The 22,539-nt window shown below is 39.7% G+C and overlaps 1 protein-coding gene across 2 annotated transcripts; it reads left to right on the forward strand.

The window, feature by feature from the left end:
* Window positions 1-2,049: 2,049 nt before the first annotated feature.
* On the forward strand, window positions 2,050-20,008 carry LOC124112440 (organic cation transporter protein-like). Of its 2 annotated transcripts, none has more exons than XM_046472549.2 (11): window positions 2,050-2,160; window positions 9,011-9,160; window positions 13,085-13,322; window positions 13,876-13,979; window positions 14,109-14,263; window positions 14,549-14,717; window positions 16,011-16,223; window positions 17,450-17,676; window positions 17,924-18,105; window positions 18,208-18,359; window positions 19,738-20,008. In XM_046472549.2, exons 2-11 carry the CDS (start codon window positions 9,018-9,020, stop codon window positions 19,850-19,852), a joined length of 1,698 nt encoding a protein of 565 aa, XP_046328505.2. In that variant the 5' UTR covers window positions 2,050-2,160; window positions 9,011-9,017; the 3' UTR covers window positions 19,853-20,008. The 2 variants fall into 2 exon arrangements, with proteins under 2 accessions (XP_046328505.2, XP_048240357.1); XM_048384400.1 differs by lacking the exon at window positions 2,050-2,160 and adding an exon at window positions 6,301-6,404.
* Window positions 20,009-22,539: the final 2,531 nt, after the last annotated feature.

Consider the following 22,539-nt stretch of genomic DNA (forward strand, 5'->3'; position numbering starts at 1 on the left):
AAAGATTTAATGCATGCATGGGCAGAGACAATCAACAATCTTCAGTAGCAACGAACGTTGGCTTCGTAGGATGTTCCTTTTCTTATTGGAAACCTCTATATATAACCTTCATTGACAGTCGCTGACATCTCAGCCATACAGCGAGAGAGCGCTCATTCCCAATATACGTATATCCTCAAAACATAAACTGCCGGGTAAAAGAAAGTATACACCCATTATAACCATGTGTCTGACCTGATTATTATAGGATCATATCAATGCATCATATATCATAAAAGGCACCGCCTCCGTGGTCTAGTGGTACAGCGTCTGCCAGGAGAGCGGAAGGTCGGGGGTTACCCTGCCTGGCGCTCGGGTTTAAGGGAATACATTTTTTACAATGACTTGTCGGCTGGGAGTCATTATGCTGTGTCTCAGTGGAGTATTCATGTTATGCCTATCAAAACGGCATTAGTCAGGACAAGCAGTCACACGCACACACGCACACACGCACACACACACACACGCACGCACGCACACACACACACACACACACACACACACACACACACGCGCGCGCATGTACGTCGCCATTTAACTTAAATCATTTTGAAAGCGATGTTAAATTCCATTTCACCTTACACTATATAACAGGTGACGTGCACATGACGCCTCATGGATATGGGGGTCGCAGTTTCGCAGTACATGGACGGGATCAGTCTCAGCTGGATCACAGATACCAGACAATAGCGAATATGACCGGGGGTCGCAGTTTCGCAGTACATTGACGGGATCAGTTTCAGTTGGATCACAGATACCAGACAATAGCGAATACGACCACGACCCACGAGCCACAAGTCACGCCCAGACTAGCCGTCTCATCAATGTCGTTAGCCGCCCGATGACGTCATTAGGAATCCGTTGCCTCCTGACCAGACGAGCAGATGACGTCAACGATATTCAATGGGGTTTTAGTCTGGTGAGCGAGCTGGCTTTGTTATATCGACGACGTTGTGGGAAGCTAAGAAATCGTGGACGACTGTTGCAGTTTGCGTCCTAGCATTGTCGTGCTCTAAGAGTTTCCCTGTTGCTGGTAGATGAAGAAATGGTCACACCACGGAATGAAGAACGTCCCTGTAAATCTGGCCGGTGAGATTGTCACTGATGATGACTCGTCACGTCCACTAGTTCCACAAACTCCTCACCAAACCATCAAGCCACACTTCATGAATTCAGCCTGGTGCCAATGGATGCCCCGTCCGCTATTGACGACCCTGGCCTTGGCATATCCCGATTTAATTTTGCCTGCATTCAAATAAATAGTCAATTAACATGTCGTTCGAGTGCACAGCGAACTTAAACTCATACCACCAGACATGCTCAATCTTGTCTTCATCAGTATTACCGAACTCGTCACCAAGGTTCACGCATACATGGAACTTTTATGTAAGTCTCGTGTTTACGCGGGCACTCGCTAACTAGCTCTTACACCATAAAACTTGTCGAACATTGTTTATAAGTTTGAGAAACAAAGAGGAAAGAACGCAAACTGGATCTGGTTCATGTTCATTGAGCATGGAGTGGGACTAGCAAGTAATGTCGTTGCCGATAGTATCGTGATGTAATGACAGTCGCATTCAATCCAGAAATTACATAAAACTATTCCTTATCATTTCATATCTCTTTGTTCTACATATGCATGTGAACCGCGCCGGATGCTTAACCTGTAGTCCTATTGTGTGAACGCTACTAGTCTTGAACAGTTTATTCATTTATTTTATCATCTATCACATATTAACGCCTCGATCCTAAATTCACAATGGTGAAAATTATAATACTATGTATTGCACTGAAGCAGATTAGCATCATTATGTCAAGTAATACGGTGTGATATTACAGAATATTTTAAAATCACTCAATAAAGCTCAGCGCCACGAACTTTAGATGTTCGGCTAAAGAAAGACGTCTATATCCCCAAATGACAAGAAGCTGATGTGTGTTATCTCTGATGTTGCCAATGTGACATCAGATCACTTGGGCAAACAGTTTGTTATCTGTCCAACATTATCCCAGAAACTGAAGTGGGTCACAACTACATACACGTCCAGACAACTTCTGACCCTGAAGGACGGTTATATCCTAAACACATACGCCTCAGCTATTGCGTTCTGTCCACGAAAGGTGAGCGTTCTCTTATTTTATTATTGCAAAAGGAAAGTGCACATACATGATTCATTGTCAATATATGTTATGAACAATGAAATCTAAGTTTCTTATCTAATTGCACATGGTTCAGAAACATTTTTATGATGCTTTCCTAATCATACACGCTGACTAAATATCGTCATGTCTCCGAGTCGTTTCATGCAACGAATATAATACAAAGTTCGTTTGGCAGACAACATTCAGATAAGAGTCTGTATCTTCAATAATTATAACCTTCTCTTGATCTCAAGTACTCCGTGAGACTGCAATCCATGTGCCAGCTAAAGGCTAAAGATTACATGAAACGACTTTGTAGACAGCGATCAGAGATCGAGTTGGGAGGTGCCATGATTATCTTGAAAATAGTCTTCATTTAGAATTTTAGCTGCATGTACATGCCATGTAAGATATTTGGTTGTGCTTTATTAGGATGGATAACTCGTGTCAGTACAGCTATCATGAGGAGACGATGATAATGAAACTATCCTTGATATATATCAAAGACAGCATAATGAACATACACATTTATTTGGTCATTTGAGCAGCTTAAAGATCATGATGAATACACATTAATAGTATATTTTCATCGTATAACTAATTTTTTTGCTAGTTACATTTCTGTTCTTCTTTACATTCTTTCAATATACGATATAAATTGTTTGTTTTCATTTCTACGTTTAATATTATGAGGTGGTAAGGCTTGTGTGTTATTGATATTCATATGAACAGAAATATGAAATAAATATTTACACACAGCATCAACACAATTAATTACAAATAGGAATACCTTTTTCGTAGTATGTGACTTGTCGTTTTCGCATGTATTTAGGTGCCAGAATGAAATACGTTTTTAATTTAAAATGTTGATTGGGATCTTCTACTACTTCTACAACTACTACTACTACTACTACTACTACTACTACTACTACTACTACTACTACTAGTACTACTACTACTACTACTATTTCTACTGCTACTGCTACTACTACTACTACTTCTTCTACTACTACTACTGCTACTACTACTACTTCTACTACTACTACTACTACTACTATTGCTACTGCTACTACTACTACCACTAATGCACGAGGGTCAGATGGGTTGGCTATCTTATCTAATACCCACACCAAGTGGAAAGCTAATCCAATAGCTATAAGCTCGGATTATGCAATAAGTGTTAAATTGTCACAAACAGGCTACTGTGATGTATATGTAATAGCCAGTCGACTACCATCTACAAATGTGTTAAACTCTGTATACTGTAATGCCCTTGATGAACTGATGGATATATATGATAATCTGTGTGAGTTAGGAACAGTTTTTATCTTGGGTGATTTAAATGCTGATGTGTGTAAGGCCAGTCTAACAGCACGGGATAAGCTACTTAGAAATGTTATAGAAAATAGACATCTATTACATGCAGTACATATGGTACAATTCGGAGGACCAGGATATACATGCCGATCAAAAGATAACACATCACGAAGCCTTATAGACTATATTCTTGTACCGTCATGGCTACGGAACTTCATTACAGACTGTTACATTATAGCAAGCTGTCCTTATGAAATATCTATATCATTTTCCTTGTCATATTTCTATATCACAAGAAGGGCTAACTAGCCACGATCAAAATATAAAGCGAGTTATCCCTAAGTGGGAAAAAGCAAATAAGACTAATATTTCTATGTTTCAAGCAGAAGTTGATAGATATATTAAATGTGCATATGATGGCAATCCAGATCCCCACTCCTTAGATCCACAAAATTTTGAGAAAAAAAATGTGACATCATAAATGAAATTCTTATACATGCAGGTAACAAATGTATCCCACAAAGTGTGTTTAAGCCCTTTCTTAAACCATTTTGGAGACAAGATGGTCTTGATAACGCACACTATCGTATGAGGGTGGCTCGAAGAGCTTGTATTCAAAATGGTAGATCGAGAGATAAAGATTCAAACGAACGTATATCTTACAAAAATGAAAAACGGTGTTTTAGACGCCTTTATCGCAAATCCCAACAAGGTAAAAGGAAGGAAGTCCTTACAGAAATAGAAAAATCATCTGAACTTGATATACATTCCTTTAACAAAACTGTAAGAAAGCAAATGTCACAAACTACAGATATAACACAACTCAAGTATGAGGGAGAAAGTGTCACAACACCCTCGGACATTTGTAGATTGTGGGGAAAATATTACTCTGATCTAGCTCAGCCATATTGCTCAGACACTTTTGATGAAAATTTTCTAATAGAAATATCTTCTTCCCTAGAACGTATTCACGAAGAGATAGGGGCACATGATGAGGAACTAGAAAGACAATTTTCCACCGTAGAAATAAATGAAACTGTAAAAACACTGAGTAGAAACAAGTCCCCGGGGCCTGATAAAGTTACAAACGAGCATATAATTCACGGGGGTGAATCCTTGATAAGATATCGGTGTGCCCTGTTTAATGCTATGTTAAGACTACAATACATTCCTTTTAATTATAGACTAGGAATGGTCATTCCTATATACAAGGGTAAGAATGACAAATCGGATCCCCGAAACTATAGAGGTATAACCTTAACGTCATGCATTGGAAAGCTGTTTGAAAAACTTATTGTTAAGCGCATTGAACTAAAAGTGATAAAGTCAAATCCTGATTTCCCTGACATGCTCCAGTTCGGCTTTAGGAAAGAACATGGGGCAATAATGTCCGTTTTTACCCTTATTGAAAGTATTCAATTTTACATACAGCGAGATTCTACAGTATATGCTGCTTTCTTAGACAATGAAAAGGCTTTCGAAAGAATATGGCAGGACGGTCTTTTTTATAAATTACACCAAATGGGTATCAGAGGAAATACATGGAAGTTATTTCACCATAGCTATACAAATAGCCATGCTTTTGTTACTTATCAGGGTGAACGGTCAGATATATACCATGTAAGGCAAGGTGTCGGACAAGGAAGAGTTCTCTCTGCTTGGTTCTTCTTTGTCTTCATTAATGACTTTATAACAGCCCTTGGAAAGCAAATAGTGGTATTTGTGTATTTGGTCTAGATATTCCAACTGTTTTGCTTGCAGACGACACAACTCTTGTGAGCACCTCGCCACGAGGGCTTCAAAAAGCACTTGATACAGTACATTCATATGCCTCAAAGTGGCGACTAACGTATAACCCTTCAAAAAGTAATGTTGTTGTCTTCTCTAAGACAAAACAAAAGGGGTTAGATATTAACTGCAAACTTGGTGATATAAATATAACAACCTCTGACTCTGTCATGTATGGTGGCATACTACTAACGCATAACCTGTCATGTAAATCAAGTATTGAAAAATGTTGCCAAAAAGCAAGACAAAGTATTAATTCGTTAAAATCTGTGGGACTCAACAGTTCTGAGCTACATCCAGCTATCAGTGTAAAAATCTGGTTAAGAATAATATTAAGAACAAGTTTTTACGGCTGCGAACTGCTCTTTGATATTAAGGGTCAAAACATTAATGTCATTGAACATACTCAACGCTATTTCGCGCGAACTGTACAAGGACTTGATAAAATATCTCCATCAGAATCCACTATTGCTAATCTTGGGCTTTGGACAATGATCGGCTATATCGATAACTGTCAACTTCAGCTGCTTGGCCGCTTATGTAACTTAACCTGTAACAGTTTTGTTAAACATCTTTTTTGTGCATACATTGCAAATCCAACTAATCCTAAATCTGTATGTGGAGAGTATAACCTACGAAACAACCTTTGTACATATATAAGCTGTGGTGTATTTCCTACAAAGAGAAACTGGAAACAACTGGTTAATAAAACCATTCATGAATATGAAGAAAATATGTGGCGCAGAAAAGTTTATGTACTTACATGTACTTACACTAAAGCCTTACCTTGATTATGTCATCTGATCTAACCTTTTGTACTGTGTGAATAGCATAACACTGGTGCTACTGTCTTGTATTGTATATATGTACAGGTAATATGAGTTTGTGTGAATACGTTTGATTAATTATGTATAATCTTCAGATTAACTTCTGGAGGAAATAAAGAATATATATATATATATATATCTCTCTCTCTCTCTCTCTCTCTCTCTCTCTCTCTCTCTCTCTCTCTCTCTCTCTCTCTCTCTCTCTCATACACGTCCAGACAAATTCTGACCCTGAAGGACGGTTATATCCCAAACACATACGCCTCAGCTATTGCGTTCTGTCAACGAAAGGTGAGTGTTTTCTTATTTCATTAATGCAAAAGGAAAGTGCACATACATGATTCATTGTCAATATATGTTATGAACAATGAAATCTAAGTTTCTTATCTAATTGCACATGGTTCAGAAACATTTTTATGATGCTTTCCTAATCATACACGCTGACTAAATGTCGTCATGTCTCCGAGTCGTTTCATGCAACGAATATAATACAAAGTTCGTTTGGCAGACAACATTAAGATTAGAGTCTGTATCTTCAATAACCTTCTCTTGATCTCAAGTACTCCATGAGACTGCAATCCATGTGCCAGCTAAAGGCTAAAGATTACATGAAACGACTTTGTAGACAGCGATCAGAGATCGAGTTGGGAGGTGCCATGATCATCTTGAAAATAGTCTTCATTTAGAATTTTAGCTGCATGTACATGACATGTAAGATATTTGGTTGTGCTTTATTAGGATGGATAACTCGTGTCAGTACAGCTATCATGAGGAGACGATGATAATGAAACTATCCTTGACATATATCAAAGACAGCATAATGAACATACACATTTATTTGGTCATTTGAGCAGCTTAAAGATCATGATGAATACACATTAATAGTATATTTTCATCGTATAACTAATTTTTTTGCTAGTTACATTTCTGTTCTTTACATTCTTTCAATATACGATATAAATTGTTTGATTTCATTTCTACGTTTAATAGTATGAGGTGGTAAGGCTTGTGTGTTATTGATATTCATATGAACAGAAATATGAAATAAATATTTACACACAGCATCAACACAATTAATTACAAATAGGAATACCTTTTTCATAGTATGTGACTGGTCGTTTTCGCATGTATTTAGGTGCCAGAATGAAATACGTTTTTAATTTAAAATGTTGATTGGGATCTTCTACTACTTCAACTACTGCTACTACTACTTCTACTACTACTACTACTACTACTACTACTACTACTACTCCTACTACTACTACTACTACTACTACTATTTCTACTTCTACTACTACTACTATTGCTACTGCTACTACTACTACCACTAATACTGCTACAACTATTTCTGCTACTACTAGTAATACCACTACTGCTATCGCTGCTACAACTACGACTACGACTACTTCTTCCACTATTACTACTACCACTACTACTACCACCACTACTACTGCTATTACTACTGCTGCTTCTACTACTACTGCTATTACTATTACTATACTTCTACTACTACTACTACAACTACTACTACTACTAATATTCCTACTACTTCTACTGCTACTACACTATAACTACCAACACAACTACCACTACGTAGGACTTAGTGTCTCCTACGTAGGACTTAGTATCTTCTACGTAGGACTTAGTATCTTCTACGTAGGACTTAGTATCTCCTACGTAGGACTTAGTATCTTCTACGTAGGACTTTACTATCTAAATTATCTAAATTTATCGTTAATCCTTGTGAATCTGTAAACTTTTCAAGAATATTAAGCTGGTTCTGTAAACCAGTTACTGTGTCAGAGACAAGAATAACATCATCGGTAAACAATGAAAATAATTTTTCAAACAAGTCTGGAAATAATTGAACGCCGTGTTTCCCATGTGATGAAACACCATTTGACAGTTCATTGATGAACAAGGAAAATAATAGAGCCCTTATATATACAGCCTTGTTTAACTCCTTTAGGACAATCAAAATATTCTGTATAAATGTTATCATTACATCTCACACACGCTCTCACGGAGGCATAGATTCCCTTAAGTGCTCTCATCATCTTTCCACCCAAGCCTACATCGAGCAGACACCCCCATAGCTTAAGGTGGTTTACTGAATCAAACGCTTTTTTAAAAAATCAACAAAACAACGTATAATTTCCTTTGTCTTTTCGATAAACTGTTTTTAACAATTGTATTCAACGTGAATATGTGATCAGCAGGAGAATATCCCTGTCTAAAGCCTGCTTGTGTTTCGGGTAGTTTACTTCTTATGTAAGCCAAGTTTGTAAGTCTAGAGTTTAAGATACGTGTGTAAACCTTACTAATTGTACACAATATAAATATCCCTCTGAAGTTATCTACATTATTTTTGTTATCTTTCTTATGTAGAGGAAGGATGATAGCTTTCGTCCAAATGTCAGGAAATAATTCAGAATCAAACAACTTATTGAACAAATTTCGTAGGAAAGGAGTTATGACATTTTAACATTTCAATGACCACGTCATCAACACCAGGGGATGTGCCATTCTTTAAACGATTTATAGCCTTGTGGATTTCTGAGTCAGTAATGGTCAATCTCATCAAGTAGAAAATCTTCATGATATCGACATTCGACTTCAGCATGTAATACATGTCATAAGCATAAGTGTATTATTAGAAACTCCATTTTATTAACTGTTTTTCTTTAACAGTCGCTTTCGCATTTATTTCATATTTGGTCAATAGATTTACTTTACCGTATTATACAAAACAGACCAGAGGTCACGAGAGTGAGTACACGACAACGGACCTTCATACTGCTCTACTAAAAAATAACAAATTATATTTCGTACCTCCTACTGTTAATTGTACATTTATTGTCACATTACCTTTTTTCATAATTTTCGAATGAATCCAGACCCATTATGAAGTATGATGACATTCTGAAAGACCTTGGGGAGTTTGGAACCTACCAGAAGAGGCTGTATGTCCTCCTCTGTATTCCGATGGTGTCCTTGGGAATACAGATCATGATAACCGTCTTCACACTCGGCGTCCCGGATCACAGGTAAACTTCGTCTTCAAACAGGATATACTTTATCACTGGTAAAATGTTACATTGACGTCCATGTTCGCATTGGGCGCACTTGATCACAGTTTTGATTCCTATATATGGACATGTAAAATACGAGCGATATACAAAGGTACAGGTTGGGCTAAGCCAGATTTGAGATGTTAAACAGAAACTGCAGTTATCATATGCTAAGTTTGCTCGGGAAGGCATATCCCTTAGCGCAAAGACATAGACACATGTCTGTCCAGTTTGACAGTATCTTTAAATATATTTGAAGACCTGTGGCCATCATCTTAATTTCCTCGCAATCATGCCCAACATGCCCCGCCTCTACGGAAGGAGCGTCCAGCCTAATTATCTGAGTTTAGTTCTGCAATGACCACACAGAATTTGAAATTTCTTGTAAACCGAGTTTATGAGACCATACTTTGGAAAGGAGGAAGAATGCCAGACTCGAGCTCCTTCGTTTGTGTCATTGTCATTTTTAAGAGCTGATGATGTACACCTGATCTGTATAAGGTTGCAGAGCGTTGACGAAACTGGATTGTTCTAGTATAGCTGAGCCTGATCAGAACCAGGGAACAGCGCTATCATTCAAAACTATTTGGAAGGGTCAAGTTCACCTTTCAGCAGGACATTTCCTGGTCGGGGTAGACCGAAAAACGTTGCCAAGCAAGCTTACCAGAACATGATATCCTCCACAGATATGCCAAGTCAAACTGACCATATATATTTGGAGTAGGTCTGGCGAACTGTGTGTACACGACCTCAGGTTTTCCCAAGAGTTCCTATGTCAACACCGCAACTGGTTAACGTCCCAACAGTCCTTGATAGTCCTTGCAGAATTTGATAGACCGTAATTATAATATCGCTAATGCAAATATCGTATCCAAACATCGAAAGCGGTTCTTAGATAAGGTTTATTTGCACTTTAGTCCTGTCTATCAATTTCAAAGGCTGAAACAAAAATACAGCGGAGGCAGAAGGCTCAGATATGGCCATGATGGAAGTAATGTCCTCCAAAATGACATGCTTGATTGCACAAGCCCGCCCATCCTGTTCGCACTCAAACAAGCAAGCATCCGTTCACGGTCATGGTCGGCTGCGCACGTTCACGGCAAAGCAAGCGTTTTCATCACCCCTTTTCAGCTTGCAGATATTCTCGTATCCACAAATAAACAATGATCATTTGTACGCTCTACTTTCCTCGTATGAACGGGATAAAAGCATTTAAAATATGATCATCTTTGCTTCAACAACGAAAATGTGACTAAGACCATTTACATCACAAATTGAGTTCACTATTCGGTGACAAAATAATGTGTGAAACATACTGTTTCTTCTTTTACGTTTATTATTCGCGTCTCGGTAATTTCATTTATTTTGTTATGAGACTTTTCTGTGTTTAAAATATTCCCTGATCTGTGTTTACAATGATGAAGCATCGACCCTGCTTACGTCGTTTCTTTTTGCGCTATCCTGATCACAACTTGCCGATATGTCCGCTTCTGACAGTGACAATAGTTTTAGAGTAAACACGGAATGTGATCATGAATGCTTCACGGAAGAGGAATTCGTGATTTCAGAAGAAGTACAAGTGAACCCCTACCCGTGATCGACAATAGTAACGAAAATAACCAGGATGACCCCATATTGGACTCAAGGATTACAAGTGATTACAACACTAAGATAGGTTCGTTTGTTTAGTTTACTTTCCCCAAATCACAATACCCCGTTGCAGTCTTGAAATAGCACGACAAAGATGAGTGAGTGAGTGAGTGAGTTGGGTTTAAGGCCGCTTTTAACAGTATTTCAGTTCTATTGCGGCGTGTCAGCTTAATGTGGGAGGGAAGCCCGAAGTGATGCAGGTCTAAGACATTTACCACTTCGGTGACATCCACGAGCACGGGTATGGTGCGGACAAACCTAGAAACGTAATTCGGGCGAACCGGGATTCGAATCCACAATCAACGGTTTCTGGCGTGCCCAAGGGACGCAACTCTGCACAGTCTCTTCGTAGACTTGGTGAATCCATGTAACTCGCTAACATGAGCCAACAGCAAACAGCTAACAGTCGACTCATCGCTCAGAAGGCCAGCACACTAGGACCAGCTCTGGACACACTTGGTCACGCCTGAAACAGCCCATAGCCTCTCTCACAGTCTCTGACATGCCCTTGTTAACCGTTAGTACTACCAGCGTATAAAGAGACCTTATTGTTAAAGCTGCTGAAACCATAGATCGTTTGTCTGATGTACTACATTTGATGATATTTACCCTTATGCTAAGAATAATGACTCCCTCAATGAAATCCGACCTCGGTAATGTTGGACAAGTCCATTTTATGCCCTGATGGGTATATGCCGCATATTCTCACCAGAATATCCAGAAATGACGTCATGATAGAACAATGTTTTATCGCGAAATAAACCTCACTTCGTGCTTCATTGTTCTTTGCGATTTATCGCGCTGCTATCTTATATTTCCAGGTAAAGGATCTTTCACACGGTCTGGCCGTTACATGCCACACATTACTGACAGTGGCCTCAATGTATCGTAAAGAATTTATGTTTCCGTCAACACGCACTAAGGAGACAACAAAACCTAACTTCCGGTTTTGAGGAGGAGCTCAATGACTTGTTATTCTTGTGTCATATACAACACCGTTATTACTGCCAATCACCACATGCACGTGTGTGTGTATGCTTGTACTAGTGAGAGTAATGCCTATTTTATAGTGCTAACCCGGTGAGATACCATGCCGCATTTTAACATGAATACTTCACTCAGACACAGTATACTTGTGTTAGCCCCTTAATGCCGAGCGCCAGGCAGGGTACTAGGGTAGGGTACCATCTCTTGACGTCTTTTGGCAAAGCGGGAGGGGATCGAACCTTTTGCTCTCCGGGCGGGCGCTGTATCACTATCATTTCGTGATACTGAAGTAAAAATGTTCACAGTTGATCACAGGCGTGTCAGTGAAAGGTGTTCGCGCTATACTGGTATCAGAGAAAACGTGCAGAAGGTTGCAACTATGTCATTTTCTGGAGAGCTGCTGTTTACGTGTGAGCGGTGAAGAAGGATTGCTTAGGTTCCTTATATATAAGCTGCTTCGTGTTTTAATGATAATAATAACAATAATAAAAATAGTAGTAATAATAGTCCAACATGATGATGATGATGATGATGATGATGATGATGATGATTTTGAAGGAATAAACTATTATTAAAGCCATAGTAAAGAGGTGGTTCTTCAGTTTTGCAAGAACTGAATTGGACTTATTTTTCAATACGCTGTCTCCATTGTGAAAGAGAACTCTGTTTAAAGCATTGGTATTAATGTCGAGACTGGTGTATTTAGAAATAACTTTTTTCCCGACTTTGCTCAAATACCACTAACACCTTCACAGTACTTCAAGCGTGTGGACCGCCTCCGTGGGTTTGTCCGGGGTTCCATTCCCGACCGCGTCATATCAAAAGACGTTAAAAGATGGTACTTGTTGTTACCCTGCCTGACGCACGGCATTCAGAGGCTAAAACAAGGACTGGTCCGTTTGGAGTCAGAATACAGTGTCTAAGTGGTGTATTCATGTTAAACTGCGGCATGATATCTCAGTGAACCAGCACTAGCTATAGTCCCTACTAGATCAAGGAGCCACTCACATGTATCGGTATCCCTATTTCACCACACCTAACCTCCAAAATTGTGTCTTTGTTGTCCTATAAACACTATTATTTGTTCTAATTTGTAATTCATCGCTTCCTACCGGCCATACGTTAAAAAATATAGTTTTTCTTTTGTGCATTATTTCGACCATCCGTCAAAAATTGATTGGCCTTACTGATCCAGCCTGGGTTTCCTGTGGCTAACAAAAGCATGTCGTCAAAACGTGTTCGTCCTAGCATATTTTGTTGTAGGTGTGCAGTTCCTGGTTTAGACAACGACACCTATCCGATACAAAGGGAGCAGCATGCACGTGCAGTCAACGCCGCCATTCCAATAGCAGACAAAGGGACACAACTCTATTCGTCATGCCACGTATATGACGTCATCAATAACTCAAAGACGGGTGGCGAAGAATACACCAACTCAACCCACACGTGTAACCGATTGGTTTATGATGAAGAGACGTTTGGCTCGAACATCGTGACAAGGGTATTGTTTTTTTCTGAGTAATATATATCCATCATGTATGGAAGTAAAAGAGTACAATTTATTTCAGTGTGTTGAGAGAGAGAGAGAGAGAGAGAGAGAGAGAGAGTGAGAGAGAGAGAGAGAGAGAGAGAGAGAGAGAGAGAGAGAGAGAGAGAGAGAGAGAGAGAGAGAGAGAGAGAGAGAGTCATTTCTTGACACGTCGACACATCTGACCTGTAGATAATCAGGTCGTAGTCGTTTGCCTCTTTGATGAAACCCGTGAGCATAGGTATATTGGAGGGACCAAGGTTTATGGACAACATTGAGGCTTAACTTTGCATTGAGGCAAATAACTGGCTGTGAACAGTTGCGCATGTTAGTCGTGCCAGGATTTACTGACCTTTAGTTCAATCCCAAGTTGCCATGATAATGATCTTAAATTTTCAGCACAACACTCGTGCTTCCTTGGTTTCACTGAGTGATAAACGTCATCGAACTGATTCCTATGGGATTTCATACAACATTGAGCTGACATTTAGCCTTAAATTTGAGACACTCTATCCCTCCGTTCTAGTTTGACTGGGTGTGTGACGTGAAGATGTACAAGTCCCACGTACAGATGATGTTTATGCTTGGGTCCCTGGTGGGATGTGCTGTTATCGCTCCTCCGGCGGATTTGTAAGTATATGGTCGATCATCAGTAATGCCACTCTAAAGAAGCACGCCTTCCAGGGGTAAATGAGTGAACAACATCCCTATGTCCCTTTAATCATCTAAAACTACATTCTCTGTGAATACTTTCCCCAGCATTGGTAGAAAGAAGATGTTTATGGTGGGCGTCCTCTTTCACATTGTGGCCTCCATCTCCATCTCATTCGCCACAAGTTTTGCCGTCTTCGCCTTCCTAATGTTCTTCAACGGCATGTCGAGCACAGCGATCTGGATGAACGGCTTTGTTGTGGGTAAACGATTTGATTAATTCTTTGATGTAATGTTTCGCATAAGGGTGAACAATGGTGTCATATCTGTATGTATAATTTCTCCCTACCTTTTATACACAAAAGAATAACCATGATTGGTGGTGTCACACATTTCGCAACCCACAGCTTCCCAAATGTGGGTGTTCTTGACACTGTTTTGAGTATATAATACGCACCCGAATTTCGTACTGATCTTCAACCGCAGTCAAGGTAACTCGCGCCTGTGCTTTCCGGATTCTGTTTCTATGGCCCAGGTTATTATTCCAGGTGTGGAGCTAGTTGGCCCTTCCAAGCGTCGATGGGCAGGTATCATTGTTGAATTCTTCTGGTCCTCGGGTTACTTTATCGCCGTTGCCGCCGCCTACTTTATCCGAGACTGGCAACATCTACAACTCGTTGTGTCGGCACCAACAGTTCTTTTCCTAGCTTACTACTGGTAAGTGTAGTTTTGCAATGGTGACATGGAAGGTACTTCGGGGGTAAAGTAGATCTTAGATAGACTATAGTCTCAGATGTACTTTAGTCACATTTATGCGTGTGGCGATTGTACTAGTCCGGACTAATTTTATAGTGCTATCCCGCTTAGATACCATGTCGATTTGATAGTGTTAGCCCATTGAGGTACCATGCTGTAGTTGAACATGAATACCCCACACAGACAAAGAATACTGGCTCCTAGCCGAGCCCATTAATGCCGAGGGCAATGAAGGCTAACAACATGTAACATCTTTTAACGTCTTTTGGTATGACGCGGCCGGAGATCGAACCCAAGACCTTCCGCTCTCCGGTCTAGGTTACACCACTTATCTACGGAGGGGTCCCAGAGAAATGGATCGTATGATCAGGCTCTGTGACCTGGTCGTTTGTAATCCTGTTCTGATAAGGTGGCTTATTACTTTCATGGTTGCCTGGTTCAGAATCGATCATTTATCATCTTCCCTAGGCAAGTGTGTTCACTGATGATAAAAGTCCAGTTTCCACCCTTGCCGAACTAGGTTGGTATTATGAGTTACATTTTGGCTGGACTGACGAGTATATGCATAGTCCAATCACAATCGCGCATCGAAATTAAAGTCCGGTTCGTAAACTGTCATGCAGATTTCGGTCGATTGCATTATTTGCAAAGCATGTGCACCGCCAACTATTTGTCAACAGATATTTTCCAAATCTTTTCATGTTCTTAATGAAGGTGCTCATGTGATTTGATGCACTTCGCGATGTAAGACCTGTTGTATCCTAATATAGATCTTTCTTAATTATCGATCATATCGTCTTGACTGGGCGCCGCCATTTTGTTTGAGGCAAATGCAAGTGATACGAGAGGTGGAATCTGATTGGTCCGTAGGAGAGGCATAGAAGGGACATAACTCGTAATAGCCACTGGTGGCGCTACGATCGAGCCCATGGATTCCAGCATAGTTCGGCAAAGGTGGAACTAGACTTTTATAGTCAGTAAACTCTCTTGCCTCGGAAAGATGATCATTTATAGGCCGCTGTAAAAATATAGCTGATTGTGGCTTTAAAGAACATTCACACTCACAGTTTAAACGCCAGTCTGCGTTTTGATGAAGGGATGAGGAGTAATTTCTATGATGGCAGTTTCCTATTTTAACATACTTCCTCCTATATGTGTATAAATCACTCACTCAACAACAAACATGTGTAAATTGTTAATAGTTAATTACTTTAGAATATTTTAATCATTAGCCTGTTTATCCATCACCTTCAGGTTTATTCCCGAATCTCCCCGTTGGCTGATCACCAAGAGGAAATATGAGATGGCGGAGACAATTTTACGCCATGCTGCAAAAGTCAACAAAGTGACGTTGACCTCTGACCTGTTCAGTGGAAATGTACTCGACAGTACAAAATCAGAATCTATATGGAAAATATTCACCAGCCTTACCCTGGTAGCACGATGTGTAATCGTTTTCCTCAACTGGTATGTTTCAACTATTTCTACAGTTTAAACTTAGGTGCCCCTGTGATCACCGCGCCACAACTCGCTACGCGGTGCATATTTGCGTTTCTTAGCTTGTTGTGTGCTCGCATCCAATTTTCTTCCCTATTACGATCATCTTTCTGTCACTGCATCCCCGTGTTCTTGGGTTTCCTATGACCTTCCTCGCCTTCTCCACCTTTCCTCCCACAGCCGTCTGCTGGACACAGTGGAAACAAGGCTGATTCCCTGACAAACGGCGCAACCATACACTGCGCCCCTTGGCGTCCCTTATCATTTGCATTTTACCACTGCTGGTGGGTTCCAAAATAGTTGGTGCGGCGGAGTAGCCTGGTGGTCAATGCATTCGCTCGTCACGCCGAAGACCCGGGTTCGATTCCCAAATGGGTACAACGTGTGAAGCCTATTTCTGGTCTCCCCCGACATGATATTGCTCGAATATGGCTTAAGGTGGCGTAAAACCAATCTCACTCACTCCACAATATTGGTAATTTATCACATTGCATTTTGGAGTATAAATTGACCTGTGAGAAGTCAGACATTAACCCCGAATACAAACACAAAGGAATCATTTTCGAATGTATTTAAGACTGGCATTTCGTTTGGAAAAGATGCATGCCGTTCTTGATATTACCGAGCTAAAATGACCCTTCATGTTGGTCAATTCGATAATTATCTCCTGTGATCTCGATACACATTACACACTCTGTTTTGCTTGTCGATTTGCCTCATCCTATCCTGTTTATTGTCTTTGTTTGTTGGCTAGTTATTTTCACACTAGTATCCAGAATCGATAATGTACGCTTAAAGGACTTTGATGCATCATACCATATCAGCATACAGTTTGGGAATAATCAGGAGCAGTCAGGTAGCCGATTGTTTAATGCTTTTATCACCTTAAAAAGCAGTTTTCGATTTCACACGTCGTTTCAAATTGTGTAGTCCATTTCTATTGTCCTCCGTTGTGATATGAAACTTGTATGTAGGTAGGATGAGATGGCAATGTGGTTGTTAACCTTTCAGCGCCTCACAGACAGCTTGGATTGTATACTCCCCACGGAGCTGAGAATGATTCTTAAGTGCGCACTGATCCAGTGACCGGGGTACTCATGCCCCTATTATATGTCGCGCTTATTAACAATTATATCATCTGCTTTATTGATTCATAAAAAATTATCCTCGAATTTATGCTGTTTGTTCATGTTCAGGCTTGTGTGTAGTCTCGGATATTACGGTCTAGGCCTCAATGTGGCAAATCTCGGTGGCAGCGTCTACATCAACGGCCTGGTCGCGGGAGGAACGGAATTCGTCTCCTACATCGTCTGCATTCTCCTTCTGGACCGCATCGGCAGGAAGTCCCTACATTGTGCGTCCATGATTCTTGGTGGCATCTGCTGCACCGCCACAATCCTGCCTGTCCTGTATGGATCTGGAGGTAAAACGTTCTCAGAAGACTCTTGACCCATAGCTTATGAATGTCGAGATGTAGAGTTCTAAAAAACAGCTTCTGTTTTATTAACGTTTTCGTTTGTATCAGTTTCCCCTCGTTGTAATATTAATTCAACCACTGGTGTGTTTGGCCAAGCTTCGGTTAATTTACAGGCCACCGTAGCATAGTTAGAATATTGCTTCCTGCGGCGTTATGAAGATATGTTATGTTCCATAAATTCAATTTTCTTCAGGTTTGACCTGGCTTACGATAACTCTGGCACTAGTGGGTCGGGCTTTCGTATCTGCAAGCTTTGCAGTCATCTGGCTGTACTCATCTGAGCTGTTCCCAACCGTCATCAGGAACTCCGTAATGGGTGTGGCCAATATATGTGGCAGACTAGGTGGAGTCATATCACCATATATCGCCAACCTGGTAAGTTAATTAATCCGCTTTACCTAACATGATGTTTACGAATTAACGGATAAGCGTAATCTGACTGACGCTGTTACAGTGCTTATGTATTTACCTTTTCAGGCGATGGTAATTCCAGGTGACTTTGGACGAGCTGTTCCATTGATCATTTTCGGGGTTTCGATGGTTGGGGCTGGTCTTCTGGCCCTCCTCCTACCAGAGACGCTCAACAGAGAACTTCCAGAGTCCATCGAAGATGCTGAAAAGATGAGGAGGTAACTGCCATAAGTTAAAGTGAGTGAGTAATGTAAGTGAGTTGGGTTGAACGCCGCTTTTAACAGTATTCCAGTTATATCACGGCGTGTCAGCTTAATGTGGGGTGGGAGGAAAGCCCGAAGTGATGCAGGTCTCGGACGTTTACCACTTCGGTGAAACCCACGAGGACGGGTATGGCGCTGACAAACCTAGAAAGATAATCGGGGCGAACCGGGATTCGAGCCGGGATTCGAACCCACAATCATAGGTTTCTGGCGAGCCCAAGGGGCGCAACTCTGCACAGCGAATCGCGGCGCCTTAGACGACTGGGCTACCCGTGTCCCCGCCATAAGTTAAGGGCATGCTGATGAAAAAACATGAGCCCTCTTCACGGGTGCTTAGCATGTCATAATGATGAAGACATAGAGTAGAATCTTTACAACTTGAGGTCATAGGAACGACCAAATTACATTTACATATGCCGTGTTGAGTTACCCCACGTTTCAGATCCTATGGGAAACATACAGTGAAAGGTTACCTCGCGAAGCCTCACGTATTTCTCTCAAAGAAGTTCATCGACAACTGGGGCGAAGCTTGGAATGTAAACAATTAAGTGAGGACACTCTAATTACAATCATAAGAAATAAACTTACGATGTACTCTGCCGTACGATACATTTCAAACGATAGCTCGAGTTTATGGATATCGTCAGAAATTATTTAACCACCAAATGCAATTGCTTTTGAAATATCCTCAAACATTCTACGTGATCTGTTGAACACATTTGATTGTAAACTGTAATCTGTTGGCGTCTTGTATGTATAAATGTGTTATAATACACACATTGGCGATTTGACCCATGCAATACCGACACTGAAAATGGAGTTATTTCGTTGGGCTACGTCATCTCAATAGGAAGACAATTTATGACGTTGTTGAACATAACCAATAGGCCATTACCTTTGTGTTAGGCTGTCATTGATCTATGCATGGTGATACAATGAGACACGTGGGACAGAGGCAAGTTAGCTTCTTCTATACCATTTCGGGCGATGATATCAGTGTTGAGAGTTGGTTTAGAAATTATGTTTCATACGGAATAAGGAATACGTAGGTATCTTCAAAGAGTAAGAAAAAGGGGAAAATAATTTCATTCGAGTTTGACGGAAAGAGACACGTTGAGCTTCACGGAACATACGAATATTTTTAATGGACATTTTACAAACTACGTAATTGAATTAGGTCATGTGTAAGATACATAATGGCTATAAATATATATATCGAGCCTGACTCGATTCAAATGGTCGCCTCTTGATCCAAGCTTGGATTGCATGGGATTCATTCTAACCAGGATCCTTACGGAAATAAGTAAATGAAAACGCATAACTCTCATTGCAGCACCAAACAAACGTCTGATGCAAGCCATGATGCCTGTGTCCGTCCAGGAAACGAAGAGGAGACGTTTCATCTCAGGGCGATATGTGATAGCGACTCGGATGTACCATCAGCATAGACAAGTGTAGTGCCAGCATGCCATTCGTCACTACTCTCATTTCTGGATCATTTCTTCTACATCATTCCGTGAACAGAAAACCACAAGCTTGGTCATCTAATTGAAATGTGATTTGATTTAATTCGTTATTCAATATTCAATAAACATTTCATCTCAGTGGATTGGTATCAGCATAATAAGCGCTGTATGTCTGAGTGAATTTTACAAAACGCCGCAGTCACCAATATCACAAATATATCAAGGAAGTCTGTTAGTAATCGATAATGAACTTGACAAACGAGAGGCTGAAAGTATGAACACTGAAACAAGATCGGGGGTGCGGGTGATTGCGAGGAAATTCAAGAGCTACCCATACTCTTCCATGAAAGGAGACACTGGTGGCTGTTATGATTCTCGGCCTGTACACATCATTTCTTGTTGGATTCACGTTTGCAAGTGCAAATTGAGGTTGTACCAAACTAGATAAATTATATATTACGTATAGAAATGGTTCCCTAGTGCTGTACCAAGTTTGCATATATATATATATATATAAGATAGACACAATTTTTATGGATAACAACTTCTTTAATACTGTATTAAAGAAGTTGTTATCCATAAAAAAATGTGTCTATCTTGCTATCCGTCAACTTATAAGTAATGCCTATCAAACAATATCTATATATCTATATCTATATCTATATATATCTCTCTCTCTCTCTCTCTCTCTCTCTCTCTCTCTCTCTCTCTCTCTCTCTATATATATATATATATATATATGAGACAGTAAAAGGACTCTGTCTGAAACTGATTTGAAGAAGATGTTGGATTAACGTTGAGTTTATTATTTTATTTTATATATATATATATATATATAATAAAATGTTTTTTTATTATTTTGTCAGAAACTGATATAAAGAAGATGTTGGACTAACGTGGACTTTATTATTTTATTATATATTACATGTACACAGAGTGAACATTTGCCTCATATATATAATACAAACACACACAAACAATGACATCCCTAACATTTATTATTAGCCCGGACTGCACACGTGGTATAGCACTAGGTACCCATTAATATATGTCATGATAGTTATCGATTTGAGGGCATTGTGTTGTATACAGCAGCAGGAAATGTCCAATATTGAAACTTCACGAACGATCATAAGTTTGTCAACAGCAATCAGGCGCGGTGGCACTAATCACACTTTCCGTTCAAATCTTGTCCCCAGAGCCATTTTACTAGCGTTTCAGTCATTTACTGCCACTGGCAGTTGTCACAAATGTGGCAATAACAACATCTCCTGCCATACAACGGTATTCATGGGCAACATACATATACGTGTTTTACAAAAAAAACGGTACTTTGTGTTACTTTCTGCCTATAGATAACGCTTCTAAAATGATTCCTATATGGATGTTTAACAGATACAGTTTGGCATGTGTCTGGACATAGTTATCATACACACATTGACGATTTGACCCATGCAATACCTGAACATGGAGTTATTTCGTTGGGCTATGCATAATGCACAACATGTAAAAAAGGAACTTCGGATTATACGAACTGATTCTGAACGTCCCCTAGAATTTGTCACAGCTGGAGACCACTGCACGTACATGTATATTGATCAGTCCTGAATACAAACGATAGCATCTGACTCACTACGCTGGTAAACGAAGTGAACACAGAACCCTTTATAACGAACCACGCTCAAATGTAGGTCATCTATCATTTAGGTATATATGTTAATGATATTTTTTTTGACGATTTGGAAATGGATATTCCATGACTTTGATTGAGTTATACAAGCATAAATATTGATTTTTCATAACACTGGCGTTTTAGAAGTAGTTCTTAATTTTAGCTGTTGCCGACTGTGTTAACTGAACGCAACACGTTGTCTGGCTAATGACATATAGCATATGGTAAATGTCGTCCCTGGCTGTGTTCGCCATTTATGTTTTCAGAAATGCGCATCATTTTTGAGATTTGAGATAAGTGAAATAATTAAATAATGTTGATGGGTGATAATACGGCGCCATTATAATTTAACGTATCACTCGTTTTCGAAATATCAATACAGACTTTCGATTTAGCATGTTGACAATTGGCATGAGTAATTGACTCAATATTACGCTTTAACGAGAAAAGATTCCCCATAACAACATATTTTCTTTGATAAACTAATAGAAACACATTACCCGGTGATGTTTATTTATGGATGTAGTTCAATCGGAAAATGCTAATTCACTTAATTTAGTTAAGTATGTTCAACGTGTAAGGAAAAGGGAAAAATAATTTCATTCGAGTTTGACGGAAAGAGACAAGTTGAGCTTCACGGAACATACGAATATTTGGACATTTTACAAACCACGTAATTGAATTAGGTCATGTGTAAGATACATAATGATTCGTAACACATTTACAAATAATTCTATATACGCATTAAATGGTCTCCTTTGCTTGAACCTTCAACCTCCATTACCATAAGTTAAACTTGATACTTGAATTTTATCTAAGATAAAAGAGATACGTGTGTTGTTTATTATTGATGATTGTTATATATCATATACATGTTCAATGACATTTGCACAATCACAGTCGTTACGGTACTGGTTTCATACACAATATCGTTCTAGTCTATACTTGTCATCTGAGCTTTCATTTCGTATGGTACATACGAGGGGCGTTCAATAAG

This window comes from Haliotis rufescens, unplaced genomic scaffold (assembly GCF_023055435.1).
Source record: "Haliotis rufescens isolate VD_foot unplaced genomic scaffold, xgHalRufe1.0.p SCAF_5, whole genome shotgun sequence".
In the NCBI taxonomy this organism is placed as follows: Eukaryota; Metazoa; Mollusca; class Gastropoda; order Lepetellida; family Haliotidae; genus Haliotis; species Haliotis rufescens.